General features: G+C 38.8%; 1 protein-coding gene across 1 annotated transcript in view; it reads right to left on the reverse strand.

Annotated features, from left to right (window-relative positions):
• The window catches only part of efna3a (ephrin-A3a), a 101,462-nt gene extending 77,610 nt beyond the window's left edge, over window positions 1-23,852 (reverse strand). The window contains exon 1 of the mRNA XM_044137595.1: window positions 23,264-23,852. Coding sequence (XP_043993530.1) covers window positions 23,264-23,373 — 110 coding nt within the window. The 5' untranslated portion in view covers window positions 23,374-23,852. The remainder of the gene's footprint in view (window positions 1-23,263) is intronic.
• Window positions 23,853-27,558: the final 3,706 nt, after the last annotated feature.

Consider the following 27,558-nt stretch of genomic DNA (forward strand, 5'->3'; position numbering starts at 1 on the left):
AGGACAGCAAGAACTTTTGTTGAAAGTTTTATTTTGCTTTTTTTTTGCTGAGCACATCTGACTAGTACAGAACACCTAAAAAGAGACAGATATAGCTGCAGAGACTTAAGGGGGAGAAGGGAAGCTGCTCCTTTAAGAGCAAAGAGGACTGCTGAGGAAAGACATGTTAAACTGTAGGCATTAATTTTAGAAATGTAAGCAAACACAGAAATAGCATGTTTGTTCTATGTCATTTACTAACCAGAAGAGTGGATAATTTATATTGAAAATGATTTTTTAACAATTGCTTTCATCCTAAGTTATCTGTGAAATTCCTTATTTGAACTCCAAAATGTATTGTTCCATTAAAAGGGAGGTTTGTGAGAATTTCAGAAAACAAGATACCGATGTTCATAAAGCTAAAAGAGATTCAACCACCACTGATGACATTCAATACCAATGTTAGAGCTTTACCAACAAGGATTTCTCAGAGAAAATTAGCGAAATAGTCTAACAGGTTAATAATTAAACACATTCTAAGCAGTTAGAAACCTTTATTGTTGTTGTTGAGTTCACATTACGATAACAATTTTTTTTTCTGCACATCCTTAAAGATGCACACATTTGAAGATATGCTGAACATTTTGAGGATAAATGAGACTATATCTGTGCATGTTACAAGATCTCTGTTACAAAAACGCTGGCTGAGAATTTGTCACAATTTCCTGCTGCCGTCTCCTCCAAAAAGTGGCTCTGACAGCATTTTTTTTTTTATTATGGCCAACTATCTTCACTTTAAGCACTGTTCTAGGAGATATTATCTTTGCTCCTTCACTTTGATGGTTATTATATTTTTGACAGTCTTAACATTTCTACCATGAGCACCAAAGAGAAGGTGCATGCCCTCATATTGTCAGCTGATGAGCTTGTCACGACTCAATCTGACAGCCACAGAGCAACAAGGCAGGGAAACGGTGAGGGGTATATAAAAATGTCGTTCTGCAAGGTGACTTGTGTGCGTACCGCTGTCACCAAATGAGGGCACGGACTTTGGGTCAATTTCATTTTAAACTGTTTCAGCCCCATGTTATCACCAGCACAACGAGATCTCCTCGTTTTTACAGCCTTCTGACGAGTCTCACAGCTTAGGGTCCAAAATGTTTGTTTCCCATCTTAGTGGCAATTTCTGTTAAATAAAAATTAACAGCATGGTTTTCGAAATGATCTAAAAAGTTGCAATGTGACGTCACAAAATTTAGTTTTAATGAAAAAAAAAGGGAGAGGGAAGTAGGTCAACTATGCTAGTTTGACTTTGGCAACCTTAACATGTAGAAGTGCTTTGCCGTGTTTCGGTTCAGTAAACGAAAACGCAACCCGCACACCAACTCTTGACAGATTATCAGTGGAGCAGGTGTTTAAATTGGCTAATCAAACGCTGCTGTGTTCAGTTGATCACTTCAATCAATAATAGCAAAATAAATATCAAACATGAAAACAAAATACTGTAACGGACTGAATGTTCTGTTTTTTGTGGGGGAAAAGGTTTTGTGTATTTTTTATGTTGAATCCTGATGCAACAGTGCAGCTGTTGTCAGTCAGTTGCTATGGAAACGGGTCTGGGTGTAGAATAGCTGACGCAGAGAATGAGAAAAGACAAGAATACGAGTGGTTTTGAGTTGTTCTTCACTGGTTTTTATGGGTTATTTATTCCCTTTGCTGTGGCGCACTACACTAAATTAATACCTACAACTCCAGGTTTCACGTTGTTAACAGTTGTTTTACTGCGGCAGCGCGGCTATGGGTGGTATGTGCCCTCGTTGTGCACATGCGAGAAATGTCTGGACGTAAACAAAAGGACTGAGAAGTTTACTTTAAAGAAATATAAATTGCACACAAAAAACTCAACTGTATTTTGGGATAGCTTTATAGGGAACAGCATGTGCTCTTTCTTTAATGAAAAAGAGTGAAAAACTTTAACAAATTGTAGAGGAATTAGCTGTAGGTAAGCATTGGCATTTCATTTGAAGAATACTAAACACTGTTTTTAAACAGAAACTTCTATTATTTATGAAACCTTTTTTTGTATTTCTCCCTGAATCATATTAGGACAATGTTTCATATCTGCGTTTTTCAGAGAAGACACTGGAATAATTTCTACCTGCTGTGAGAGTCTTTTTTTTTTTTTTTTTTAATTTTCAAGCAATTGCAAAACCATTTAGCCGTCCCTGCTGCAGGAGAAGCGTAGAGGAGGAGGCCTGGACAACACACCTGGCTGGACACATAATCGACTACCTCACCAACAAGCTTTGGTACGTGATGCTGCATGTCTGAGGTGGTCGTCAGCACAGGAGCTCCTCAGGGAACAATGCTCTAACCTTTCCTCTTCGCCCGTCACATACTGCATGTACAACACCAGCAGCTGTCATCTCCTGAAGTTCTTGGACGATTCAGCCATTGCTAGCTGTGAGTCTGAGGAGAACAACCTGCAGTGTAAGTCAGTCAACAGGGATTTTGTGGACTATCTAAGCTTAAACTCTAAACGTTTGGAGTAACACACACCACCTCACACACCGCTCAACATTACGGGCTCAAACATTGACTTTGTGGATGCTTTTAAGATCATTAAAACATCCCTCAGTGTCTCAGCAGATCATTCATTACCATTATTTAAGACTGTAGAACCCCGCAGTTTATTTATTTTCCTCTCATTAACCTGTCCCTTAAATGCTCTTTTTGTATTTGTATTTATCTTTTACTTTGTGCTCTTGTTTATGCTATTCGACTGTGTGCCTTTATTTTGTGTCTGCTATAACAAGTGAATTTTCCCACCATTGGATCAATAAAGTCTAAGTCTGCCTCTGGGACTTTTGTTCCTGCAACAGGAGATTTTATTTCATTTTGAATAATCTATTTATAAAATACTATAAATATTTTACTATAAACAGTCATACTAAATAGTATGACTGTTTAGGGTTTCTAAACAGTCATACCAGAAGAATTGTGATTGTGTATTTTAATTTTTTACTTTGTATTTTTTGCTGCCTCTTGGCCAAGATTCCCTTAGAAAAGAGGTTTTTAATGTCTATGGGTTTTTTATCCTGGTAAAATGAAAGTTAAAAGTTAAAAATGGGTGACTTGCACACGAATCAGAATCAAAATGAATGGAAATAGAAAGTCTTCAGATAAAATTAAACAATAAGATGACATGGAACTTAACTGTTTTTAAAACTACTTCTCTCCTTAATTCATCAAAATCTGTCTAAACAGAGAAGAGAAAAAGCTTTTGTTGAGAATGAAATCATCTGTCTTTTTTGCAATCTAAAGGTAAAAGTATCAATCAAATCAAAACTAAAGAAAAACCTCCTCTAAATAAGCCAAAGTAAAAAAAATATTTTTTTTTATAACTTTGGCAACTCAAACTTCATTTCATCATTAATGTTTCCATACAATTCTGGCCTTTTCCAGACTCTGTAGGAACTTTGCTAAATGAAAGTCTTCTTGAGGTGTTCCAGATGGAGATGCAAAAAAGCGTAAATAAAGCTTTGGACTCACTAAATCAAATCTAATAAAGAAGAAATGGTTGAACCAAAGACGAGGACGTAAAATGAGAAGTACGGGAGCAGTAAAAAAAACTTCATTATATTATTTAGCAAGAGTATGTAGACTGATTTCTAATATAGAGAAGGAGGAATTGTACACTTATGCAACATTATTTACTCAATATTGTATAGTTTTATTCAAAAAATCCCAAACAACTTTTATTCTTTTTCTTTTTTGATCAACTAATGAGAATTTAATGACGTATTCAATCAGATCTGAGAAGTAATCAAAGGACAATCCAGATTTTTTTACCATTTGCTTTTACTTTTCCAAAAGGACAAACATTTTGATGTTTATTCAGGCAAATTAAATAATCTACTTTTTGTTGACTTTGTTTGTTTAGGATAATAATCACCCAGAGACAGATGCTACTTCTGATGCTACTTCTGAGTTAAACAGTTGAAGTCGACTGCTGAGCAGGGAGAGCATTTCTCAGAATGACTGTACAGCGTTATAATGCAAGTCCTCCCTACAGTTTCACACCTAAGGCACAGGCTGCCAGGTGAGACTCTGTTTCATTTAAACTCTTTACTGTATCTGTTAGAACAGCAACCAGAACACAGGTAGAAAAAAAAACACAAAACAGAAAAACCAGTTCTGTATTTGTTAAACTGCGTCACTTGAGAAATTACCAGACCATACCCTGCTCACAGTTACTGAGGGAGTAAATGTTGAGAAATTATATATATATTTTTTAAAGTGATTTCTTCTTTATCAAAGGGCTCAAGACCCTTTAGCTGGACTCTTCTGCTCTGCTAATTACAGATTTGTTTCAGGAGTCAAACTGTGGTCTCCCACATCAAAGGCAGATGAGCTTTTGAGCCATCTGCCTCCACATCAACAAACAAGCAAATCATGGGGAAAAATGGGAGAGCATAATAGAAAATAAACACTGAAATATGCTGATATCATGGCAGAACATGAACTTAAATGCTTTTTTATGAGGCAGCTGGATTGAAAAATATTTTATTCAAATGGAAAATAAAATAAAATCTTGCAAAGGCACAGAGACCGAAGCAAAAATAATAAGTCAGAAAACAAGATTTGCAAGTCTTTGTAAGTAACTATTATTTAGTGGAGCCAATGAGACAATATTGCCTCATTGGCTCAGGTCTTCCTACCGTTCCTCTATGGATGAATTTTCCTGCCATAATCCAAGAGTGCACATTTTCAGTCTGAAAATACATTTAATTTTGAAAGCAAGACTTCATGTTTTTCTTCTCAAAACTTGTAACGTTTGTACTCAAAACCTCTCCTCACGCTCAGACTTAAGTCTCTGCTCGGACTCTCTGCTCTTGGATTATGGCAGAAAAATTTCTCCATATACCACTGCTAAAATATTATTCCACATTGACAATTGACAATGTGGCTTATAAAATGTATTTACTCTTGATTTAATTTGCACCAGTGTATAACAAGACAACAAAAAAACATTCAGGACAGACAAACACACTCATACCAAAGTGCAAGGGACAGATGATCAATTTGTCACTTTTGGCCTGCCAGAGTACCAGGAGAAACATGCATGCATGTGGAGAACAAGCAAACTCCACACAAAAAAGACCATATAATTTTAATTACCTAGACATTTGGGAGCAAAAATTAGTTCATTGTAATAAAAAACTGATTGAAGAACCAAAAATGCAAAGGCAATACGCAAATAAATGCAATTTAAGCTGTAGTATGAAAAATCTATGCATTAGGCGCTAAAATTATGATCATTAAGTTTAAAACTTTGTAAAACCATAAAAAATGTCTCCAGTTTGTAAGACTGGACAAGGTCTAACGGTTGTTCAAAATCAGTCTTGGATGTTGTAGTTCTCTCCGTAGTTCAACTCCTTGGTAGCAACATCCTCCTCAGAATGTCAATGTGCTGCAGCGGTCTGGAGTCTTAACAAACCCAGAAACAGTGTAAGGAAGTACCATGACAATAGAGAAAATGAAGACAAAACAACACACGGGACAAACCAAACAGATCAGATTCACAAACTGAAATCCAGAGAGGTCAGAACAGGAAGATAATGCAAACCTCAGAACACCGCAGCCTTGAAGGCTATGATTTCTCCACACCTTACTAGTGTTGACACCAGTTGGGAAAGCCAATAGCTCATTACAGTAACAATGTATGTCTGCACTTATTTGCAGTGAAATGCTGCCTGACCAGACATCGTCTCATTTGCTCAGGTTTTCCAACCAATTAAAATAAAAACACCAGCAAGTTAACAGAAATCAGCAATCATTGGCCACCATTGTGATTTACTGTATCTGCAGCGCTAACAGCATCCAGTAACTGGGATTACAGCAGAACGTGGCTCATTAAACAAGAATCCAGAGCTATTTTACTTCCTGTCTCTTCTGGTCACATTTTCATTAAAAGTGGTCAGAAAGTGTGGTTAAATTACCTTGCAGAGGGCTAGACCTGCATCGAACACCTCAGAGTGAACAGATAGACGGACAGATAACAACTGAAGGTAACAGTTACATGACTGTGCTAAAGAAATCTGATCATCTGCTTGGAAAATACATAATAACGCCCCTTTAAGAGTTTTAACATATAGGATTAGCTGAGCAATATTTAACACTGAAGGTTAGGATCAAGATTAATAGAACACGTAATTTGATTTAAATTTCATGTCTTCAGTAAAACTGACATTTTTACACATTTTAAGTCTTAAAAATACAGTGGAATGCCTATATTTATGAGATTTGGGACCACAAATAGCCAAGATTCACATTCTTGACAGCTTCAGACTCCCACTAGAAACGCAACAGCCAATTTAAAAAAAAAAAAAATCAGACACCAAAGCAATGGTAAGCATTAATGCGCTAAGTGAAAACTGTTTTTGCATAAGAGCAGAACTTAACATCCACAGTGTTCTTTATTTAGACTCTTGGACGTACAACCATTCAGCAGAAAAGAAAGTAAGCTACGCTCTAGGGTTGGCGGCTTTGCAAAAACGAGCCAATAGTGTGTCAAGTGCAATTGCTCCTACTGCGCATAAGTAATTTTGCTTCCTAAGCTGCAATTTTTTTAAATTATTTGGGATGTGCTCTACTAAAAAAAGTTAGCAAATAGGCAAAACATCAACCATTAACTTGGAGACAAATAAAAAAAAACACTGAACAGCGAATAGGTGGGGGTCCAATGTAGTTATAGAGAAATTTTAACAACCCACAAAGGAAAAGACAGATGAATTTGTGTACTATATCTTTAATGATAGCAATGAAGAACAACGGTAACAGAACGGCTCCACCGTGATAACAAAAAGCACAGTGGAGTAATATCACACCAAGTTATAGCATAACAGTGCAATGGCATGTGTACAGTAATACTAATGAACTAAGGTTGACAAGTTCTGATCGAAACATCCTTCCAATTAGAAAAATTAAAGCTTTCTAGCAACATAATGTCTTGTAATTTATAAATGCCAAATCACAAGTTGTTCCAAATTTTAGCTCATGAAAATAGAGATTGTTCCACAGTGGTGCAGCACCTCAGATTATATTGGTAAAACTGCCACGCTGTCATCATCACCAAGGCAATCTGAGATAAAAATAGCAATAGTTACACACCACATAAATGTTACACATTAGCTGGGGAACTGTAACAATCTAGGCACCAATTTACCTCACTCCAACAATCAATTGAGGTTAAAATCAAGACTGGTGGAACCTTTAATGACTGAAAGTTCAGACCAATTAATGCAATTGAAGCAATTATGAAGTGCTCTGTAATTTGCAAATACCAATTTAGAAGTTACAATTGTTCTGATGATAATTTCCAACAAAAACTTTGTCTCAAACTTTCAAATAAATGTTCCTATTATAAATCCAAATGAAGAATAAAAAAATGCAGCTATCCGTCCAATCAGAACCACAGTATTTCTACCAGCATTTGGAGCTTCAAGGGAATAAAACTCCCAGCATTGGCCCTCTTTCCACAGGGGGAATCCATCTTCTGCAGCTGCCGTGTGCGTGTCACCCCTGCTATTCCAATAATACACAACAACCCCAGGCTGTGTGTGTTATTCCCCTGGCTACATCATTTAACTCTTAACAATGTGCTTCTCTGGCTGTTCTCCCTCCTCCTGCTGTTCTCCGAGTCCCGTATTCGTTCACCCCGCCTCCTCGTTCTTTTTTGGTTCACGTTCTTTGGTTCATTTGTGTCTTACATTAGTTATGTTACGTACGGTTTATTAGCAGCCCTTCTCCTTCCCTCTCTGCTCCATCCATTTCAAACACACACACACACACACGCGTGCGCATTCACAGACATCCGTAATTCCCTCTCAGCTCCTTTTTGGTGTAGATCCCAACAAAGATGACAAGCACTCAGAGGGATTTCAGGGTCCTGTCACAGAGGCAAAAAAAATGTGGAGCAGGATTGCATTTAGATAGATTAGATTAGACCGATATTCTTCTTCCTGCCACACCATTAATATTCTCCATACACACTCTTCCTCTCCTCTTCATACGAATATCCCCATCCCCCTTTTGCAAATACTCACTTCCACACACACTCTTTCACTGCCTACACATCTCAGCGCTGCTTTATACTGTATCACCCTCCCACATCTCTTCTTTTTCTGAGTATTTCCCTCCAACCCCTCTTTATTCCTCTCTCCTTTCGGTTATTTTCTTGTCGCAGTTTTTCCCTTTTATTACCTCTTCCTCCTGGGAAGTGGCACAGAATCCCTTTAAGTGCAGCAAAAGCAAATCTATTCATCGCAACCAACCTATCTCCTTACCTTATAATGAAAGACATACAAACAGTCTGCAAGGAAGATCACAGATTCTTTCATGTGTTTTAAACTGCCATAGAAAGCAATCTGCATGTACTAATGGTCTGAGGCTGCAACCAGCATCAAGGTGTGCCAGTGATTAAACAGTTACCGTTTCAAGTCTTCCTTCATCCCGTTTCCATGGATTAAAGGCTTTCAACAAGATGCCAGAGAAAATGCCAATGTAACCAGAATTGCCTCCACCTTTTTCACAGCTTAAGTGAATTAGATTTATGACTTAAAGACCTTTTTAAGTCCATTATGCATCCAAATTTAAGGCGCAGATGAAGCTACAACCCGTCAACTTCAACTTCTGTTGCTCTCGCATGTAACTCCAGTGCTTAAACTTCAAATTATGCTTCCAATGCAATACATTTCTTAAACTGTTGTGTAGTCAGCTTTCTGACTCCCAGTTTTCAAGCCAACAATTTCTAAATGCATATGTCTTTTAATCATTAAGAAGACAGTTATGGATAACAACAAGAGAACAGTTTTACTTTAGTTTACGTTCAAATTTAAGTTTGTTTTCGGAAAGCAGTTTGGTGGGTCAGACCAAGAATCTGTGGACACGTTTCTTTCAATTTTGTTTATTGCTTCCCTGAATCATAACCAGGAGTAGTGAGGCTATAATACAAGTTTAGCTCTGACCTGTTTATTCTGACAAAATAAAACAAAAAGTGAAGTAGGCTCTTCATTAGAGAGAAAAAGGTTTTGAATCTAAAGAATTTCAATTTTATCTCCAATTTGGGTATCACTATATTTGTCCCTAACCTTCAACTTTTTATTAAACTAAAACATAAAAAAAGAGCACAAAAATGCATCTTGTGGATTCATGTGTGTGTAGACTGTAAATAGTGGGAAATCTGAGTGTAGACACTTTGATGAATCTATCAAAACTAGACCTGTTGATCAATAATTAGAGCCGATCAATAGAAAACTGGCCAATTCTGATATCCAGCCAATTATTCTGTACATTTTGAATCATGGAGTTCAAATTGTGATCCCTAACTGATCACAATTAGGGATGCACCAACATGGAAATTTGGACCGGTATCAATAATGTCTCAGACTAACAAATCAGGGAACAAACAAATCTAATCTGTAAATTTCTCACTAACAAAGCAGAACAAAAGAATATGGAAAAAGTATTTAAGCAAGAATGTATTCTATTCTGATTGCTTTAAAAAAAAAAAAAAAAGTTTAATGAACACAAAAAGGGGACTGATGACAGGCTCAACCAGAGCGCAAATAATTATGAGGAATGCAACTGTGTGCAATAGGTGGAGGGATTTCCAAGCAACGAGACGATATGTGTGATCCCCTCTTTCAGTTGCTGTGCTAATGAATGATGGAGCAAATGGAGGTAAATGGGCGGCAGGGCCATCATCCGCCAACGCACAGCACTGCGGTTGAGCGAAACAGTCTTCTGGGACTTCCCATTGACTCCACGCAAGGTGAGAACTGAGCAGGAACAGAAGGCTGAGCGAAAAACACTTCAAACAACACGGCAGAAAGTCACAGAGTGCTGCTGCTGCTGTTGCGGAAGCCGTGCAAGCACTGACCGAAAGAGACAGAAAGTTCCAAGATACGCAGACAGAATCGTTACTCCGCTTTCACAATCAATCAATCAAACAACCGTGCACAACCAAACGCTCTGAACGAGTCTGACAATAACACATGAAAATACCTGAAATGCCAACTAACAGCAGCCAGACAAACACAGGAGTGAAAGCACAGCAGGATATTGATATTCTATACACCCACACACAGCATGGCGAGGAGCCGGGCTCTTCTCTTTGCTTCTCCCACTTTTACACACTAGTCTAGATGCAGGCTTGTGCTGCATTGAAGACGTCCTTTTAAATTATGCAGATAATCAATTTTCTGACATGTGCTGCACACACAAATCTTGCTTTTGCACCGCTTAGAGTCAAAAAGTGGGTTTTACCTTGCCTGCAAACATAAGGACGTGTCTGAAATAACCCGGCACAATAAATAAAAATAAAAAAAACCACATTGATGCAGACTGTGGAAATATGCTGCTTTCTATCTCTGTGCTAATACCGTTCAAAATCATCTCTCTACAGGCCCCACAAATAAAAAACAGACTGTACTATAGAGCTATTTCTACTGAAACACCACCCAGAGGGGGAGGAAAGGAAGGGGAAAGGATTCTCCTCCTACACCTCCACTGACGGAGGATGCCGTCACGTACCGCCCGAATAAATCAATGACTGATAACACCAGGAAGAGCGGGGGGGAAAATCCATGTGTGAGCATAGAGACATGATTATGCATGCGCCGTAGCTCATGTATTAACCATAACTGAATTTACACATCAAGGCGGTGAGCGAATTCCCGGACAGATTTTTGATGCGGACTAACACGAGACTTGTTTAAATGATGAGGTGGAAGATGTGGAGCAGAGGATGAAATGGAAGGAGTGTGATATCACAGCGTTACTTCTGATCTGCTGACTGCAGCTCAGACAGTGGATTATGTAAGTGTAGAGATGTGGGGAGGGAGGAGGGTTGCATGCAAGCATGACTTTGCAAAAACATTGCTGCAACTTTTCCTCACCCAGCTGATTCCGTTAAAATGCTGATAAACACAAAGTTGTGAAATAGTATTTGTGCCTTTACAGATTTCCAGTTTTGTGCTCCACGTAAACCTTAATGAAGGGAGCGGATTGCTGCTGCTGCTCTCTGTGTGTAGATGATCCAGTTCCCAAGTTAAAGGGGAGCCATTACTTTGCACAGTCACCATATGCTTGTTTAGTATGAGTGACCGGTGCAGAGTTTCAATTTGCAAAAATAACTAAAACATAAAACTTTGTAAGCATTTCCAGCATAAACTGACTTTTACTGCTGTGAATTATAACAAAGATTGAACTAGAATGTTTGTGGCAGAAATTAAATCTGTCTGCATGACTGACTCGACTATATATTTTTATTCTTTAAACCGAAAAAAATAAAAGACCACTTAAAATGATATGTTTTCTGATTTTACTTTTTATAGTTAAATGTTTGAGTAAAATGAACATTGTTCTTTTATTCTATGAACTACTGACAAAATGTCTCCAAAATCCTAAGCAAAAATTTAGTATTTATTTGCAGAAAATGAGAAATGGTCAAAGTAACAAAAGACATGAAATGCTTTCAGACGTCAAATAAAGCAAGAAAAATAAGCCCATATTCACTTAGAAACAACAATAGTTATATTTTTACTCACGAAGAGTTCAGAAATCAATATTCGGTGGAACCAGGAGGTTTTCAATGGGGTTCAGTGCAGTTGGCGCTTAATTTTTTCCAGAGATATATATTTACTTAGACAACAACAAGAAAAAACTAAGGAAAAAAAACTCAATAATAATAAGCAATAATAAATCCTTATTTCCACTCTACAGACAATCAGCGACAAGGAAAACAAATGCGACTCTTGGATTGAAACTCTGCCTCGTTTCAGTTTCCCAGCTGAATTTTCTTTCAAATATTTCCATGAATAGTTTGTAATTGTGTTCCACAGTAAAATCCACCAGAAGGTGAATTCATTTACACATTTTTGTTTCATTAGCTTATGACTTGTGATCACACACTGTTGTGGGACGTTGCCAGATTTGTTACAGTCAAAGTTTATGGATTTTAGTCTCATTCTACTCAAAACTTTTGAGACAAAAACAGTTGCGATCTGGAGGCAAATGAGCTCCAATGGTCTTACTGGTAAACAGCCCAGTAAAGATATTGGATTGGGACATTTCAGCGTGTCCACTTTGCCAAGTTGGGTGGTTTGTCCAAAAGTTTGACATGAAATAACAGCTCTGGTATAAAACTGATACTTTAACACAACATCTGAAACTAAAAAAGATGTTTAATTCTGGCAGAAACCTGCCTCGGTAATTGGGTAGGAAAAAAAAGAAAAAGGGAAGTCGACTCCTGCGGAAATCGAACCGAGCTGAGTCAATGACAGACCGGAGCTGGAAACCGACTTTAATAAGTTGACAGGACTGTCTGACATGAGACAAGATGAGATTACTTTCTCACACAATCTTCCATCCACACGATTTTAAGCTCTCCTCATTTCTCCGGTTTAATGGAAAAGGAAATTAGAAAAAGCAGTTAGATGTCTGATACAATGCGTCAAATATTAATTCTAATTTCATTTTTAATATTGTGTTACAACCCCAACGTGGGCCAGCATTTAACTCGCACAGCTGGATCCGACCTTTAACCTAGAGACACTCTCTTTGTCCACATCACTTCAGACTTTATCCTAGTCGAAACAAAACTATTTTTCCCCTCACCTCAGGGTGACAATTCCTAAAAAAATAAAATAAAAAAATAAGTTTTTCTGACTCTGCTTACTGTCCGTTTATACAAAAGCTGCCATTTTCCTGAAAAGTGATTTCAAACTCAAAACCTTTACAGACGTTTGCGTTTAATATCCCCAGTGAACACGTTTAATTAGACTTTTCTTTAAGATTGCTTTCTTGTATATGCTGAGTATGCAAGAATGGAAAACATATATTTTTTCTAATTTGTCAAGATTGGAAAATTGCATTTTGTCTTTTATTCTTTAGAGTTAAGCCTCAAAATATCTTTAAATTAACATTTTTATGTCTACCAGCATGTTTCCTCTGACTGGAAGTAATGTTAAGCTTTTGGAGCGGCCCAGCCAGGGACCCAACGTGAATCTGAAAGGGAAATTGGTAAAGTTTTTTTTGTTTTTGTTTTTTGTTGTCGTTTTAAATCGCACGGTCACATTTTGCTTGTTTCCTTTTGGATTAGTTGGGATCTTGTGGCACTTCAATAGAGCACAAATAGAGCAAAAATTTTAAAAAACACAAGAGTACAATTAATTTTTGCATTGATTATAAATACATTTTACCCCTCAGAGAGAATCACTCTTCAGAAAATCTTTGATGGGTTAATGACATGGAGTAATTCCTGAACAAGCTTCACAGGAATAATCACAAGACAGTTTGAGAATTGCATGCTCAATTCATCTCTTCATATAATACTTTAGCAATATATTCTGCAGGGATGAGCTTTAATATCTTCAAATGTTTCACACAAGAAAATATACTTCTGTAGCCAGCAGAAAAAGTTCTCCAACTTTCAAACGCATCAAACTTTCAAGCTTTAAAGACTTTGGTGTTTCAGTTGAAGGGGATTGAAATGTTTCAATAAAAGAAAAAACTAAGAATCAGATCCATTAACTCATTAAAGACAGCTTCTGCTGTTACTGAAGGGTCAAATTGGAGACATTTCCATTTTCTTCAAATAGTCTTATTACAGGAACGACAGCTGCCAGAGGCTCTCAGAGTCTTCACGTAATTACATCTTCAAAAGGAAAAATCTCAATTGTAACACAATATCTAATTATTAGGACTGCTCATATCAAAAACTGGCCTCCCAAAAAAGAAAAAGGTGGAGCCGTATAATCCACTAAGCTGTGTGGACAGTTCCCACTACTCCTTGCGCCGCTGCATTGGAGGGAAGACCCGTCACGCCTCAACACCTGAAGGGTACGAATAGAAAATAAGATATGACAGAGCACTAACTTCGATCCTCTTCCACTGCTTTTTTTTTTTTTTTTTTTTTTTTTAACGGGGGACGCCGATAACTCTAAGCGCACCAGTCGGTGTGAAACGCCACCTCTGCAGCCGCAGCTCAGAGGCAGCCTTCTGCTTTAATAAAAAAACAGATATATTTATTTTCACCGGGCGCTGAGCCTGCCAGATCGTTTTCCTAGCCAATGTACCATAAAAAAGACCCATTTCCCAAATAATCAAAACTCCAGCCAGTGGCCGTCCCCCTATCAACACCTTTGATCTTTTTCCAACATGGCAGCCATTTTCATCATTGCAGCAATGTAATTTCCCAGTGGGTAGCCGGGCCGCTGCGGTGCAGGTTCCCAGAATAATGTACTATGGAGCCTCCATTTAGAAGTTGGAAGGCCCTCTTTTTGTAGGAAGCATTTGCATTCAAATCATTGAGTCTAAAATTGGTTCTACCTGTCTGGGATCAGTACCATCTCCTGTGGGTTCCCACCGCCTGTTAGCCGCAGTTTTCATAACCTTTGGAAGGGAAATGCTAATGTCTTTTGATGGGCAGACTACATTTTTCTTTCATCTGTTGGGTTAGCTGTTGGATGAGTGCCTGGGCAGCTTTCCATCAGAGCTTATGGTCAGTTTATAATGACGTGCCGAACCAGTCAGGTCCTTATATTAATGCAAACTTGGAGCAAGATGGACGGGAACCAGGGAGGAGTAAGAGACAGAAACATTAAAACCGAAGGCTGAATCATAACAGATTAATAACCAAAGTTTCTATGGTTTATTTAGCTTCCATTGATCTTAAAGACCATTTTTGTCAGCTGAAATGTAATTTATATATACAGCTCTTGAGAAATTAAGAGAGCTGTATAATCCACTAAACCCATTGAAAACCTCCTGGTTATTCCACCAAATATTGGTTTCTGAACGAAACGTTATCTCATTGTAAGAATTTATTCATATTTTTAACGGGTTTTGTCAATACATTCTGGCACAACCGGCCCTTTCAGAGCATTTATGATCTTAATTTGGCCCAAAACAAAAATGAGTTTGACACCTCTGTTTTAAGTGGTGCGCGTTGTGAGGCTCAAGACCGATGCCGTTGTTTCTTACTCATTCTGCTGCATGTTGGCGCGCAAAACGTAACCGACAGCATCCGGTTTAGGATTTTCAAAATAAAAGCTCTTCCAGACTCAATACACAGAACGGACATATTTAATTATTTCTTGCGCGGCCCAGTACCAATTGGTCCACGGACCGGTACCGGTCCACAGCACGGTGGTTGGGGACCACTGCACCAAAGGACTTCAAAAACAATTTTCAGTCTGGAAAAGACTGCAAATCTATTTTATTAAAAGTTTTTGTATCTCAAATGTAGGGGTGCCAAAGTCGGTCCCTGAGGACGAATCCTGCGTGTTTTAGTTTCTTTCCCTGGTTTAACGCACCTGGATCAAATGATGGCATATCAATGTTCTTGACATGCTGAAAAGGCTGCTACTACCACCAGGGAAGGAACTAAAACATGCAGGATGCCGGTCCTGAAGGACCGACTTTGGACGCCACTGCTCTAATAGATTTTATTGTGGACAGGAAGAATGGCAAAGAGAGAGACGGAGAAGACATGCAGTAAACGGACCAGGAATCGAACCGAGGACAAAGGTGTTGTGGACAGTAGCCTCTGCATCTGGTGCGCCTGCTCTACCACTAAGCCACGTGGCGCAAAATCTTCCTAAAGCTTCAAGATTCCAGCAAACCACAATTTGAGAAAACATGAAGCAGTGCTGAACTTTCCCAGGAGTGGAAGGAGAAAGCAGAACAAGATCTAAAACATTACAGGCCTCCCTTGCTTCCATTAAGGTCAGTGGTCATGATTCAACGATAATAAGGAGGATGGGTAAAAATAGCGCCCATGCGAGAGGTTCAAGGTGAAAAGCACTGCTGACCAAAAAGAACAAAAAGATTAATCTTAAATCCCACTGAGATGCTTTGGGATGACCTTACAGTAGCTGCAAAAAATCCCTCTAATATCCCTGAACAAAAAAATAAATAAATCTGCATTAAAAATGGGTCAAAATGTCTCTCCAGTAAGTTGGTCATTGGCTTCCTTTGCAATTCAGCTTAATTCTCACCGCCCTTCAACGTTCAGGTGCTCTGGGATTTTTTTCTCTCATTGAATTTATTTTTTCCTGTTGAATTTCATCCGATTAGTGAACAGAATGAGGAGCTATAAATAGGGGTGCACCAAGTTATAGGCCAGCCGATTTATTGTTTGCTGATTTCCTTAATTTTGGGAGATCGTTGATCTTATCCACCTATTTTATCTACCTCGGCAAAGGTCTAAAAATCGACCACCGTCCTCTTCTGCTCTACTGAGAAAAAGGTTTGACTGACAGACCGGCCCACGAAGTCAAAAATTAGCTTTATATAATTGGTAAATGCCGTTTTCATGACTCAGTTTTACATAAATTAAGGTTAAACTGTTTAACATCATATATTTATGTTTATGTAAACATAACGCAGCGATACGCCTCAGCTAGACGTGTGGCCTCAGTGGGATGAGAGAGTGAGAGGAAGCGACTTGTATAAATGTGTTTGACTTGAGGAAAAAATTCAGTTTGGAAGTGGGAAAATGCCGTGAAAAAAGATCTGCAGCTGAGCTTCTGCTCACCATAAAATATACATGATGAGCTCCACTAGAGTAGAAGGAAGGAGGGGAATCCCTCCCGGTTATGAAAACAGAATTTTAATCCACAATATTCAGGATTAAATGCTCCATTTTCCTATTGTTTAGAAGTCACAATTACTTTAAAGGCGCCTCTTTTTCATCTGAGCCTACCTCTGTTTTTTAAACGTCTGAAGCAGATGCTGCAGCCATACCCAGAACAAGTTTGGTATAAACACACTCGTGGCCTCCGAGAAGCTCCAAGCCCACAGCAGTGACTGACAAGCCCTTAATAATCAATTCACAAGCATGTCAATCCGAGGCAACACTTGATCTGAGCTTCCCGACCCGAACTCCAAATGCTTCATGGCAATTTACTGACACTGCAAAATCAAATTAAAAATGCATTTAGAAATTGATTACCTGACGCGCCCAGATTGATTGTTGCTCAGAAAGCATCGTGGTTGTGTTTTTGTTCTGCTCAGGGTTCATTCACCTTCCCATACCATAGAAATGTATTGATCTGCTCACCCACTTTTAGGCCCATATGAACCATTAAACATACTCAGAGTTTGTCCATCAGGTTGTCACTTATAGCAAATACAAAGAGCAGCAGACTGGAAAACTAATCTAATTCTGGTTGGACGTACGGTAGTTAATTTGGGTGTTGGCGTTAGCTTTAGCAGTTAGCATGCAAATGTTTTTATTAAAACATTAACTCTTTGCTTTCAATATGTCTGAATAGTTTGGATCTTTTGCTCCTTTAGAAAGTTGGAAAACCAGAGGAACTCTCTTATAATAAGCTATCAGTGCAACTAGTACCGGTACTACTTTAGCAGCAGTAGCCTAGTGTGTTAGACATTGATATGTAAATTATTTTGAAAAAACAAAAATATTTGAGGTGTCCTATTTTTTCCAGAAATGTTCTTTGGCCTAAGTGCTCGGTTAAATCTCTTTCTTTAAGATTGTGTTTTGTTGTTGTTGTTGTTTTTTTACATTAAAACTGAAATAAAATCACAATTAAGGTTTGACTGTTAAAACTAAAAAAAAAACGTGATAAATCTGTTAAAACTAAAAAACAAGTTAGCTGTATGATACAGGTGTATCATGCAGCTAACTTGCTTCTGTTTGGCTGTTTGAGATGCCGCCATTATGCAATGACGGAAGAAAACATCAAATGCCAATAAATAGGATGCATTTGTATGCAAAATTGCAGAGAGCCCAGAGACAGAGCTGCAGACGGACAAACGTCCATGTAATCAGGTTGCAAATCTGCTTGTACCGTCTGTGCCACGGCGTGCGGGGCATGAGGGGAAAGGAGATGGCTGAAGCTATTGTCTCCAAGCGCCGGTCCACATGATTGACCCAGCCGGTGTCCATATTAACACGGATCAACTCCTGCGGGTATCATCTCCTCAGAAAACAGCTGCTCCAGCACATTTGGCCAAATAACTCAACTTCTGCATGTAGAAAAAAAAATACAAATGCTCTTTGTTTTGCCTTTCTGCCTTTTATCCAACTCAATCAATGTTCTGCTAAAGAAAAAGAAGAAAGCTTGCCAAGTCCTCTCCATTATGCGCTGTAAAACATTTCCCCATCTTTTAAATTTTTATTTTGCAACCCCCTTCAAAATCACTGAACATACTTCCTGTTGTGTCTTGATAATAGTTTCCTTCATTGCAGCTCAGATTTTCTCTGTAAGCCACCAGCTTTTCACTCACCCAAGGGAAACCACCTCCAGCTACTGCTTGGTCAAACCTCCGAGATATACCCGACTGCCAGTTAATGAGCCTGTTTAGAAAGACAGCACCTCCAATAAACATTGATCACAAAACCTAAATTCCAAACACTCTAGGGGAAGTCATTTGTCAAGGTGATAATTTATTTTCCAGCACTAGATATGGTGTGTCGGGACTTTGGTTGTTTTCATCAGGCGAGCTGGGGCTCTGACAGACACCATTTCAGGTCCAAATCAGGGTTATAATGTGCAGGATGAAACACACAGAGCTGTAAATCACTCAGGACCAGCCGCAAATAGCAGAAAAGATCGCCTTCCAGTCGCTGAGTGGGCAAGGGAATAGTAATTTAGCAAGGAGATGTGTGGCACATTTCCTTTGTGCTTCGGTGTTCGGCTGAACATTAGCAGGTACACTACGTGACTTATGGCAGGAGTAGTAGATTAAATGAAGGCCAGTCTCCTGTTTCCATCATGCTGACACGGGGTGCCCAATTACAGAGACGTGCCCCCGTGTATTCAGAGAGGCCAAGCACCTGATGGGAGGAAGTGGAAGGAGCAGGGGACACTGTTTGCGAGTAGGCGAGGCTACCGCAGTGCACCGCTGCTCCCGCGCTCTCTCAAGATGTTCCGCATCTCCCCCTCTAATTGGCAGATTGCCTCAGAAGCGAGATGATTTAATGGCCTGTGTGTGTGTTTTTTCCTGCCTTAGTCAGCCATTAGCAGGGACATCTGTAACGAGTTGGCCGGGCGCACTGCTGAGAGCAGAAGCTGAGACCAACACTTTCTAGTCGGGGGGTGCAGAGGGAGGAGGCAGTGTGGTAGTGACAGACTTGGGCGATGATCAAAGAGCTCCGAGGCATTTCTCTGGGTTACAATAATCGAGATATCTTGTTTGGAAATGTCCAAGGCAGCAGAAAAACCTGTAATCAGTTGTTTGATGTTGTGTACGTCCTAAAAGCGGCATAAATTCAAACGCTGGTTATCAATGGCGAAAGGGAAGGCTTTTTTTTTTCCAAGGAAGGCTAGCAAAAAATTTGCTCAAATTTGGCGCTAGCAGAACATATTAGGCGTGTATTGTGCCTTTGAAAAACATTTGTATCCTTTGAACTTTTTGCACATTTTGTCATGCCATCACCAAAAAACATTGTATTCTATGTCTTTTTTTTTTTTGTTGTTGTTGTTTTGGTTTTTTTAAGATTATAGTGCATAATATTTTATGTGTGGTGGGCATTTAGATTCAGTTCCTATATGTCAATGCTTGGTAGAACCACATTATGTTGCAGTTATCTCTGTACAAGCTTTTCACACCTGGAGCCCGACATTTTAATCAGATTGGATTACAAACTTCTTTTTTATGTCTTGCCAAAGATTCTGGAAGGAAACAGCTGCTGGAAGATGAACTTTCACCCCAATCTCAAGTCATTTAGATTCCTCAAGTTTTCTTCAAGGTTTGTTCTGGATTTAGCGCCACCCACTGTCCGACCAAATCTGCCCTGCTTCCCCGTGACTGTAAAAGAAAAGCATCCCCACAGCATGATGCTGCCAACACAATGCTATGTGACTGGAAACTTTTCTGTCCTTTTCAAAGACTTTTCAGTGTCTCAATAATGTCAGCTTGACCCAGTTTCTAGCCCAAATATCTTAGTATATTTGAAATAAGACAAAGCTAACTTACAAATAACTTTTTAGTGTTTCTTTAAGTCAATATTCATCGAATATTAATTAAAAAGTACTAGTTCATTGGCAGATTTTAAAGTGAAATAATCTACCGGTGGAGCTAGTACTTTTTATTTATCAGAATTATTTACCTAAAACAAGCTCGCATATGTTGATGAAATGTTACTAGCAAGTAACATTTGCCAGTAACATTTCATCAAATATTTTCAGGAGTCTGAAGATATTTTCACTACAAACGAGACAAAAATTCTTGGTAATATTTTGTGTTTTTGCAGAATGACAGGATGCATGGTCAATGATTGGAGTTAGAAACGGTGGAAACTCAAACTTCCAGACGAATGGTCCGAAATGGCTATAAAACTTAATTAAATACAGACAACAGTGGAGGCTGCAGGACTTCTATGAGCTAATTTATGCTAATATATGTGTTTAAAATTTATGACTGCAGTAAATCCCATCTGTATGACAGGGATGGTAATAAACCTTGACAAACTTGCATGTAAATGGTGTCTAAGTGCAGTTTTTGAGTGCCGTAATCAGTATCAATACTCCCCATCAACCTCAGCGAAGGCTGTCACAAAGTGAACAGCAAATGTTTACCTGCAAAAGCCACAAAACAAAAAGGCATCCTATAACTAAAATATCAGAAAATGACATTTTCACGGCCTCTGAGCAAACAGCTTGCCGTTACAGCGATCCCATTTCTCGCAGTTGTGCTGTAACCGTCTGCACTGAACGATGCGCTCACAGGTAAAACATTATAGCTTCAACCAAAGTTTGGCCCTAAAGGCTTCGGCTTTCTGGCTGTATATCACCACTTTCATTTCTTGCTTTCCCTCTCCTGGGCTTGTCTCCGTAACGAGGTCTGGATGACGAAGGGAGCCCCCTTTCCTGAGCGAGTGAGTCCTCAGATGGAGCTGTGGAGAAAGCTTTAAGGCCTTTTTGAAGCCTGACGGCCATCGGTATTCTTGCCATAGCCTCGGCGGATTTCTCCGCTACCTGCAAACTGGGTCAGGTTTTGCATTATTTTAGAGATTTGTATCTCAGTGGGAGGAAGGGAGGAGCTTGTGCACATGCAGGCGTGCAAACGAACACCTGCATTTTGTCTCCCTCCGTTTTCCTTCCACTCCTGTCTCTCTCTAACACACATGCAATATTGAGTATAATATACGCACATATTTGTCACCCCAACACGTAGATGTCAACTGAAAGCTAACAAATGAGCAAGCTTCATGTTGAGAAAATCATTTCATACGGAGCATTTGCCAAAAGCCTTCGCTGAGGTTGATGGGGAGTACTGATATTGATTACAGCACTCAAAAACTGTGCGCTTTTACAGCATTTACATGCAACTTTGTCAGGGTTTATTACCATTCCTGTCATACAGATGGGATTTACTGCAGTCATAAATCTTAAATTCAAACTTTAGCATAAATTAGCTCATGAAAGTCCTGCAGCCTCTGCCGTTGACTGTTTCGATTAAGCTTTATAGCCATTTCTGCCTCTACGCGTCTCGAATTTTGAGTCACCGTCTCAAGTTTTCCACCGTTTCTAATTCCAATCATTGACCGTGCGTCCTGTCAGGAGATGAACGAGGGACCAGGAGCAGATGCTGAGGGGCGACAATAATGAGACACTGAAGAAAGGTAATTGAAGAGGACAGAAAAGCTGGTGAGACACCTCAGAAAAATAAGTGAGGGAAGAAAATAACCAAGTAGGAGATAGAGAGGAGGTGTAGGAGAGGCCAGCATCTGAGGGGAATACAAATGGACAGACGTGGAGCATGGATGGAGGAGTGTGAGCGTGTGTGTGTGTGTGTGTTGGGGGTAAAAAAGATGGATTCAAGGTTGGCTAATGAGAAGACAAAGAAACAGAAATACACATCGATCCCTGACCCAGAGGAAGACGGCTTTCACACAGGTGTAAGCAGCCCAGATCGTCTGCAGAGGCTTACCTGAGGAAAGCAACCAGACTTCTGCTGAAGTCCAACAATGGGCAGGAATTATGTCTGCATGCTGAAAGCGTGGTAGGGATTAGTTCCTGGAAGTTTGAGCAGCCTTTACTAGTTAACACGTCCAACTGAAGGAACATGCATGTCATGTTGAATGAGTCAATCTGCAGACAGAAAGCTTTTGAAGGGACGGCCACTCCAACACTGAAAGTAATAACACCTCATCAAACTTTCTCAATAGTGTCACTATGTGTACATACCAGGCACTACATTATGACCTAATAGAGCATCAAGGCATGGTTTGATTGGAGTGAGATGTGGAGCTAACTCAAGTTTGTCATTTTCCTTATCAAATCCATTCCCAAACCTTGATGACATTGGTTCGTTTGCTTACAAAAGTAACCCACAAATACCTCAAGGAACCATTTCAGACCCCATAGGTTTTAGTAAAGCTGTTAATGATGTTCCAGAAGTGGGTCCTGATATTTGTCTGCTTTTTCTGTCAAAGACGAAATATCAGGAAATGCATCACCTATTGTTGTTTGCAGATCTATTTGGACTTGGTTTGTTCTGCAACATGTGGCCTCATGTCTAGTTTTTCATCCTACTCAGGGATCTTCCTGTTGAGGGTGTCAATCAAATCAACAGTGTCTCTCCCCAGTCATTGTGTAAACAGCTACAAATATTGCTGTTATTAATTTTCTACTTTTATTTTCCTGAGAACCATACAGTCTTGGTTCTAATTGCTTAATCCACAAAATGAACAAAAATAAAGAATTTGACAAGATCGCTCTGTATAATAAATCTGTTTATTTCCTATTTTGAACTGCATGAATGTGGTGAATCTGTATGTTTGGAAACTACATATCTACCACAGCTCAAATGTGTTGTAATTGATAACAGTGAAACTTTTCATTAAAAGATTAAAACAGAGAAGATTAACTATTAGTTTTTTGTCCAGATGTGTCCTGATTTAAGCCTTCAGACAGTCAAGAAGGAAGTATGTGGAGCACCACCTGCCCATTGATATTGATTTCTACATAGTTAGGAAATCTATTAAGACTTGGTTGACTTGGCAACAATTGTGCATCCATGTCAAATGCTTTCTTTTTGTTAGTTTTTTGTCAGAGATGTAGCATTAAAATTGTTTTCCAGGTTGTTGTTTTTTAAATCTCGTTACTAATAGATTTTGTGTTTTTCTTTTGTTCAGCTTTATTTTATTCTCATGAAACGCATCAACCACAATCTTGCACACAGTTCGCAGCACAGGTGCGCACCAGCAAACAAAGCCGCGTTCAGAGCCGCATAGAGAGCTACTTACTGCAGGTTCGAGCTGTTCCAATACACCGCATGACGGCTGCTGGCTCTCGAAAGGTGCAAGTTTGTAAGCACCAGGGTGACGAGGCTGAGAGAAAACGTTACGAGAGCCATAATCCCTCCGGGTGCTGGCCCAACCCTGAATGGTTCCCCCTCTATCCTTGTTTTTTTTTTTTTTCTTTTTCTCCTTCTGTCCCAAACGACTCGTTGTTCACAACATCCCAGCGGTCATCAGGAGCGCGTCTTCAACTTCAGCGACTTCTTTCGGAATACGTGTTCCTCAATTCAAGCCCCATCGCGACGAGAGAACCCGCTCAGGCATCTTTACTTGAGCCAATTCTGCGTACTTTTAAGTCCGTCCTATTGTTTCCAAGCTCAGCTTTCATTTAAAACAGCTGGTGAAAGGGCGAAACAAGCCGCCAAATTCACATATATCGGAGTTTATTGTAGGTTAGTCTGCTGTTAAAGTCACATCCGAACCACTGGATCTTTGCTGGGAGGTATTTTGGGGTACCTGCCACTTCTCTCACTAGAAGCCGCAGCAGCAGCCGCACGCTGCGCACACAACGACACAAACCCGCCCTCTGATGGCAGAGAGGCGCGCACATGTCCGTCCACTCATCCGCCACGCCCCCTCATCTCATGCACGGTGTGTGCATGGACTGTCTGTAAAAGAATTATAAAAATTTTCCTACCAGCACATATTTTGCACAAATTCAGTTTCTCCACCTAAATGATTTGTAAAAGCTCTGTCTGTAAAATCTTCCCAGTCCGAACAGAGGTAAAAAAAATAATAATAAAAATACAGCCAGTGCTTAAATTTAAAATAAAAAGGCGATTTTTTTTTATTTCTTTATTTGGTGAGTCGTTTCACAGATAAGAATGATAAACGTCTTCACTGCATCGCAAATCAATTAGTATTGAGATTTGAGCCATTCTGTCTTTGCTGTGCCCATGTTCAGTGATGTCACACACAGGATTTCCATATTTAAATATATATTAACAATATGGTAATCATTAACATAATTTGATAGAAATACAATACAATAACATTTGTATTTATTTAAGCACTTATTTATGAGGAACAGTGAAGTTTTTTTTCTAGTTTGTGGCGCCTTAAGTTTATATTTTGTTTTTATTGTCATTTTGTTGTTGTTCTGTCTGTTTTTGTTTATTATGGACCAGATTTGTGTCTGAATAAAAAGGATTGATTGATTGATATGAACAGCAAACCAAATACAACAGACTTAAAAACAAAACAACAATTGAAACAATAAAGCCAACACCTGAAGCTTTTTTCTTCTTTCCCGTTGAAAGTACTCCTGTTATTTTTGGACAAAGACATTCGGCTTCCACTGACTTCTTCTACTCTGCTTTATTTTACTTTCTCGCTCCAGATCCAGTGCTTCTCTGTTTGGATAAACCCAATAATTGAGCTATTGCTGTCATCAACTCTCCATACTGTTGATGTTTAGCTGCGTCTATTAGCTATTGCTGCCAAATGCTCTGATTACTCTTTAGCATAGAAAGTACCCCAGGCTCGGTGCTTCTCTTCTGTTTCTCTTTGATTTTTCACAGGTGAATTTGATCAAGCTGTTATTAACAAGACATTTGCTCTATTAAACCTAACCATTGTTATTCTAAACTCAGGACTTTTATAGGAAACTTTAGCTTCTTAACAGAAAAACTAAGTAAAACTTTAGGTAGATTAGGTTTAACAGAAGAGACATTTTCATTGAGGCTAAGTTATTTGGTCAAAGTATTTCTGAGAAAGTTCTGCTTTTCTGAATTTCAAGCCCGCACTGTACAGACTTTGCCAGAATTTCACACTTACTGGGTGTGGATCGGCTGCACAAAGGGATATCTATGTTTATGTGAAAGTCTTGGCTGAATGTGCAAAGTGTAACAAATACCTCACACAAATTTGATGCACATAAAGGCACCTAGTCCAAGTATAGACGCAAACACAAATTAAGCAAGAAATTCAGGTTAAACGAAGCAAACAACATTATTTGAATTGCATCAAATTGAAGAAGAATGTGCAGGAAAAACAGGCCATGCTGAATATTTCACATCTGAAAATACGCCTGCAGCTATAGGGAGTTTAATCACATTTTAATAAATTAGTGATTTTATTGATTAAAATCCATTCATTTAAAATACGTCCACTAAGAATGTGACTTGCAACCAGAACAGGATTAACTCCAAATTACTCAAACATGAACAATGTGGTTTTAAGACTTTTAGAATAGTGCACATTTTGTGCCTGTGTTGCTGTAAAACCCGTAACTTTTTTACATTCTGTGAATGTATGCACTTCTCTTCTCTTATTATCACTTCAGTGCAGCCAAACATAAAAAAAAAACAAAGCAAAATACGCTTCCCTAATAACTTCTGGTAATTTTGAGGCTCGACCAGATTTAGCACATGTAGACAAACATAATAATTACAGCCTCTCTCCTTTTGATATATCGGGGGGGAGGGGACATCCTTTCATGGCAACAAGAAAATATCTTTAAAATGCAGAACAGGCCTCATCCACTGCTGTTTACTTTGGGATTAAACTGAAAGAAGAGAATTTAAGACTAAAATCCTCTCTGGCTCATTATCCAAGGCTTAATCATTACGCTGTATTTACACATTGGCGTGCTGTTCAAATGCTTGTCAACTGTCAGAAGAAAAAAGAACATAATTGATACAGAAGCTGGTGGCAAATTAAGTGGATAAAAAAAAACAACATGACGCTGGTTAAAAGTGAATCTTTTCAGTGGATTCAAATGGAAACCAAAGAATGCCACGATGCTTATCATATTCACGTTGCTTCCAAATAAGTGTTTTTGTGCTGAAGTCAGTCAGCGCACTTAGAAAGTCTTTTTCAAAGATTTTGTTTGTCTTATCAATCGTCCACCATGCTGCTGAAACAGTGGATTTAGGACGCCGCCATAATGAGCAAATATCACGTTTTAGAGGGAGAAAAAGATTCTAGATATATTTCTTGCTGCTCTTTGCTTCACCCCTCCTGCTTCAGGCTGCTTGTTGATACGGGTCACTTTTCTCTGTAAAATTTGAACTTTTTGTTGTTTTGCGTCAAACTATACATATAAGAGCAGCACAAACATAAGTCTTGTTTTAACAGCGCTTTATAGAATGAGTTCTGCGTTACACTTCCAGTTGTCAGATTTCCTTTGTTGTGCTGTATTTGTTTCCTTGTTGTAATCCAACTGAAAATCTGTCGTCGTTTTCTCCATGACATTAAAACACAATTGTCTTGCGTGAAAGTTTGTGCATAACTGGGCTTCTGGCAAATGTTTCAGAGAATGGCGTCGCTTTCTAAGAGTTTTCTGTAGAATATTCTTGCTAATATTCGTCATGTTTGGGGTGGATAATAACTAGTCCACCCCAATTCAGTTGAGGTACATCAAATACTTTTTAAAAAAAATCTCGCTTGCATGCCCTTGAAAAATGCCATAAGATACAGAATTTAAAAATCAGGGCAATTGTGCTATTAATTGGGATTGTTTTTAGTTCAGAAGTAGAGCAGATCTGTCTGAATGTGTGGAAATGTAAATATATATTTGTTTTTATTATTTTTTTTTGGTAGAGAAGACAAATATTGTTACCTTTGTACTGTAGCTGTACAATATTGCTGACCCATTTGGTTGGGTAAATGCAAATAAATAAATAAATAAATGTATAGATGTTTATGTATCTATTTAAAGATTTGCAGTTGTGATGAAACTCTCCAGTAATCCTCAGGGATTCCCAAAACCTGTTTGGTTTGAAGTCGCCTGTAGATTCTTCCTGTCACTGCAGAAAACAATATTGGATGCAACTGAAAGGATTTGCTGAAAACATTTGGAGCTCCAGCATGAATTTCTTCTTCTTAATGACTTTCATAATGTGTTAGAGATATAAACAACCGAATTAGAAGAAAATAAAATCAAAATTGATGTTTGAGGTTAGTTGGGATTAATTTCAGATTAATACTTGGGGAAATTAATGCTGTTTGCAGGAAGCCATTGGACGTGTAGTGATACCAAATGTGTTGGCGCGATTACACGTGTGTACCTGCGTGTCTGTGTGTGTTTAATAGCAGAATTTGCACTGGGAGAGGGTTTGAACATTTGCAGCCTTTAATTAACCTGCTTCATTTTGCCGCTGGTAGTTTAACCACTCTATCGATCCTAATGGCGACCCGCCATATTAACAGCTCTGCTAATTTCAAATGTGAAACATTAGTCTTGGTTTGATTAACTCTGCTAATTCTGTGTCTTATGACATTTTTCAAGGGCATGCAAG

The sequence above is a fragment of the Gambusia affinis genome, linkage group LG14 (genome assembly GCF_019740435.1).
Source record: "Gambusia affinis linkage group LG14, SWU_Gaff_1.0, whole genome shotgun sequence".
Classification (NCBI taxonomy): Eukaryota; Metazoa; Chordata; class Actinopteri; order Cyprinodontiformes; family Poeciliidae; genus Gambusia; species Gambusia affinis.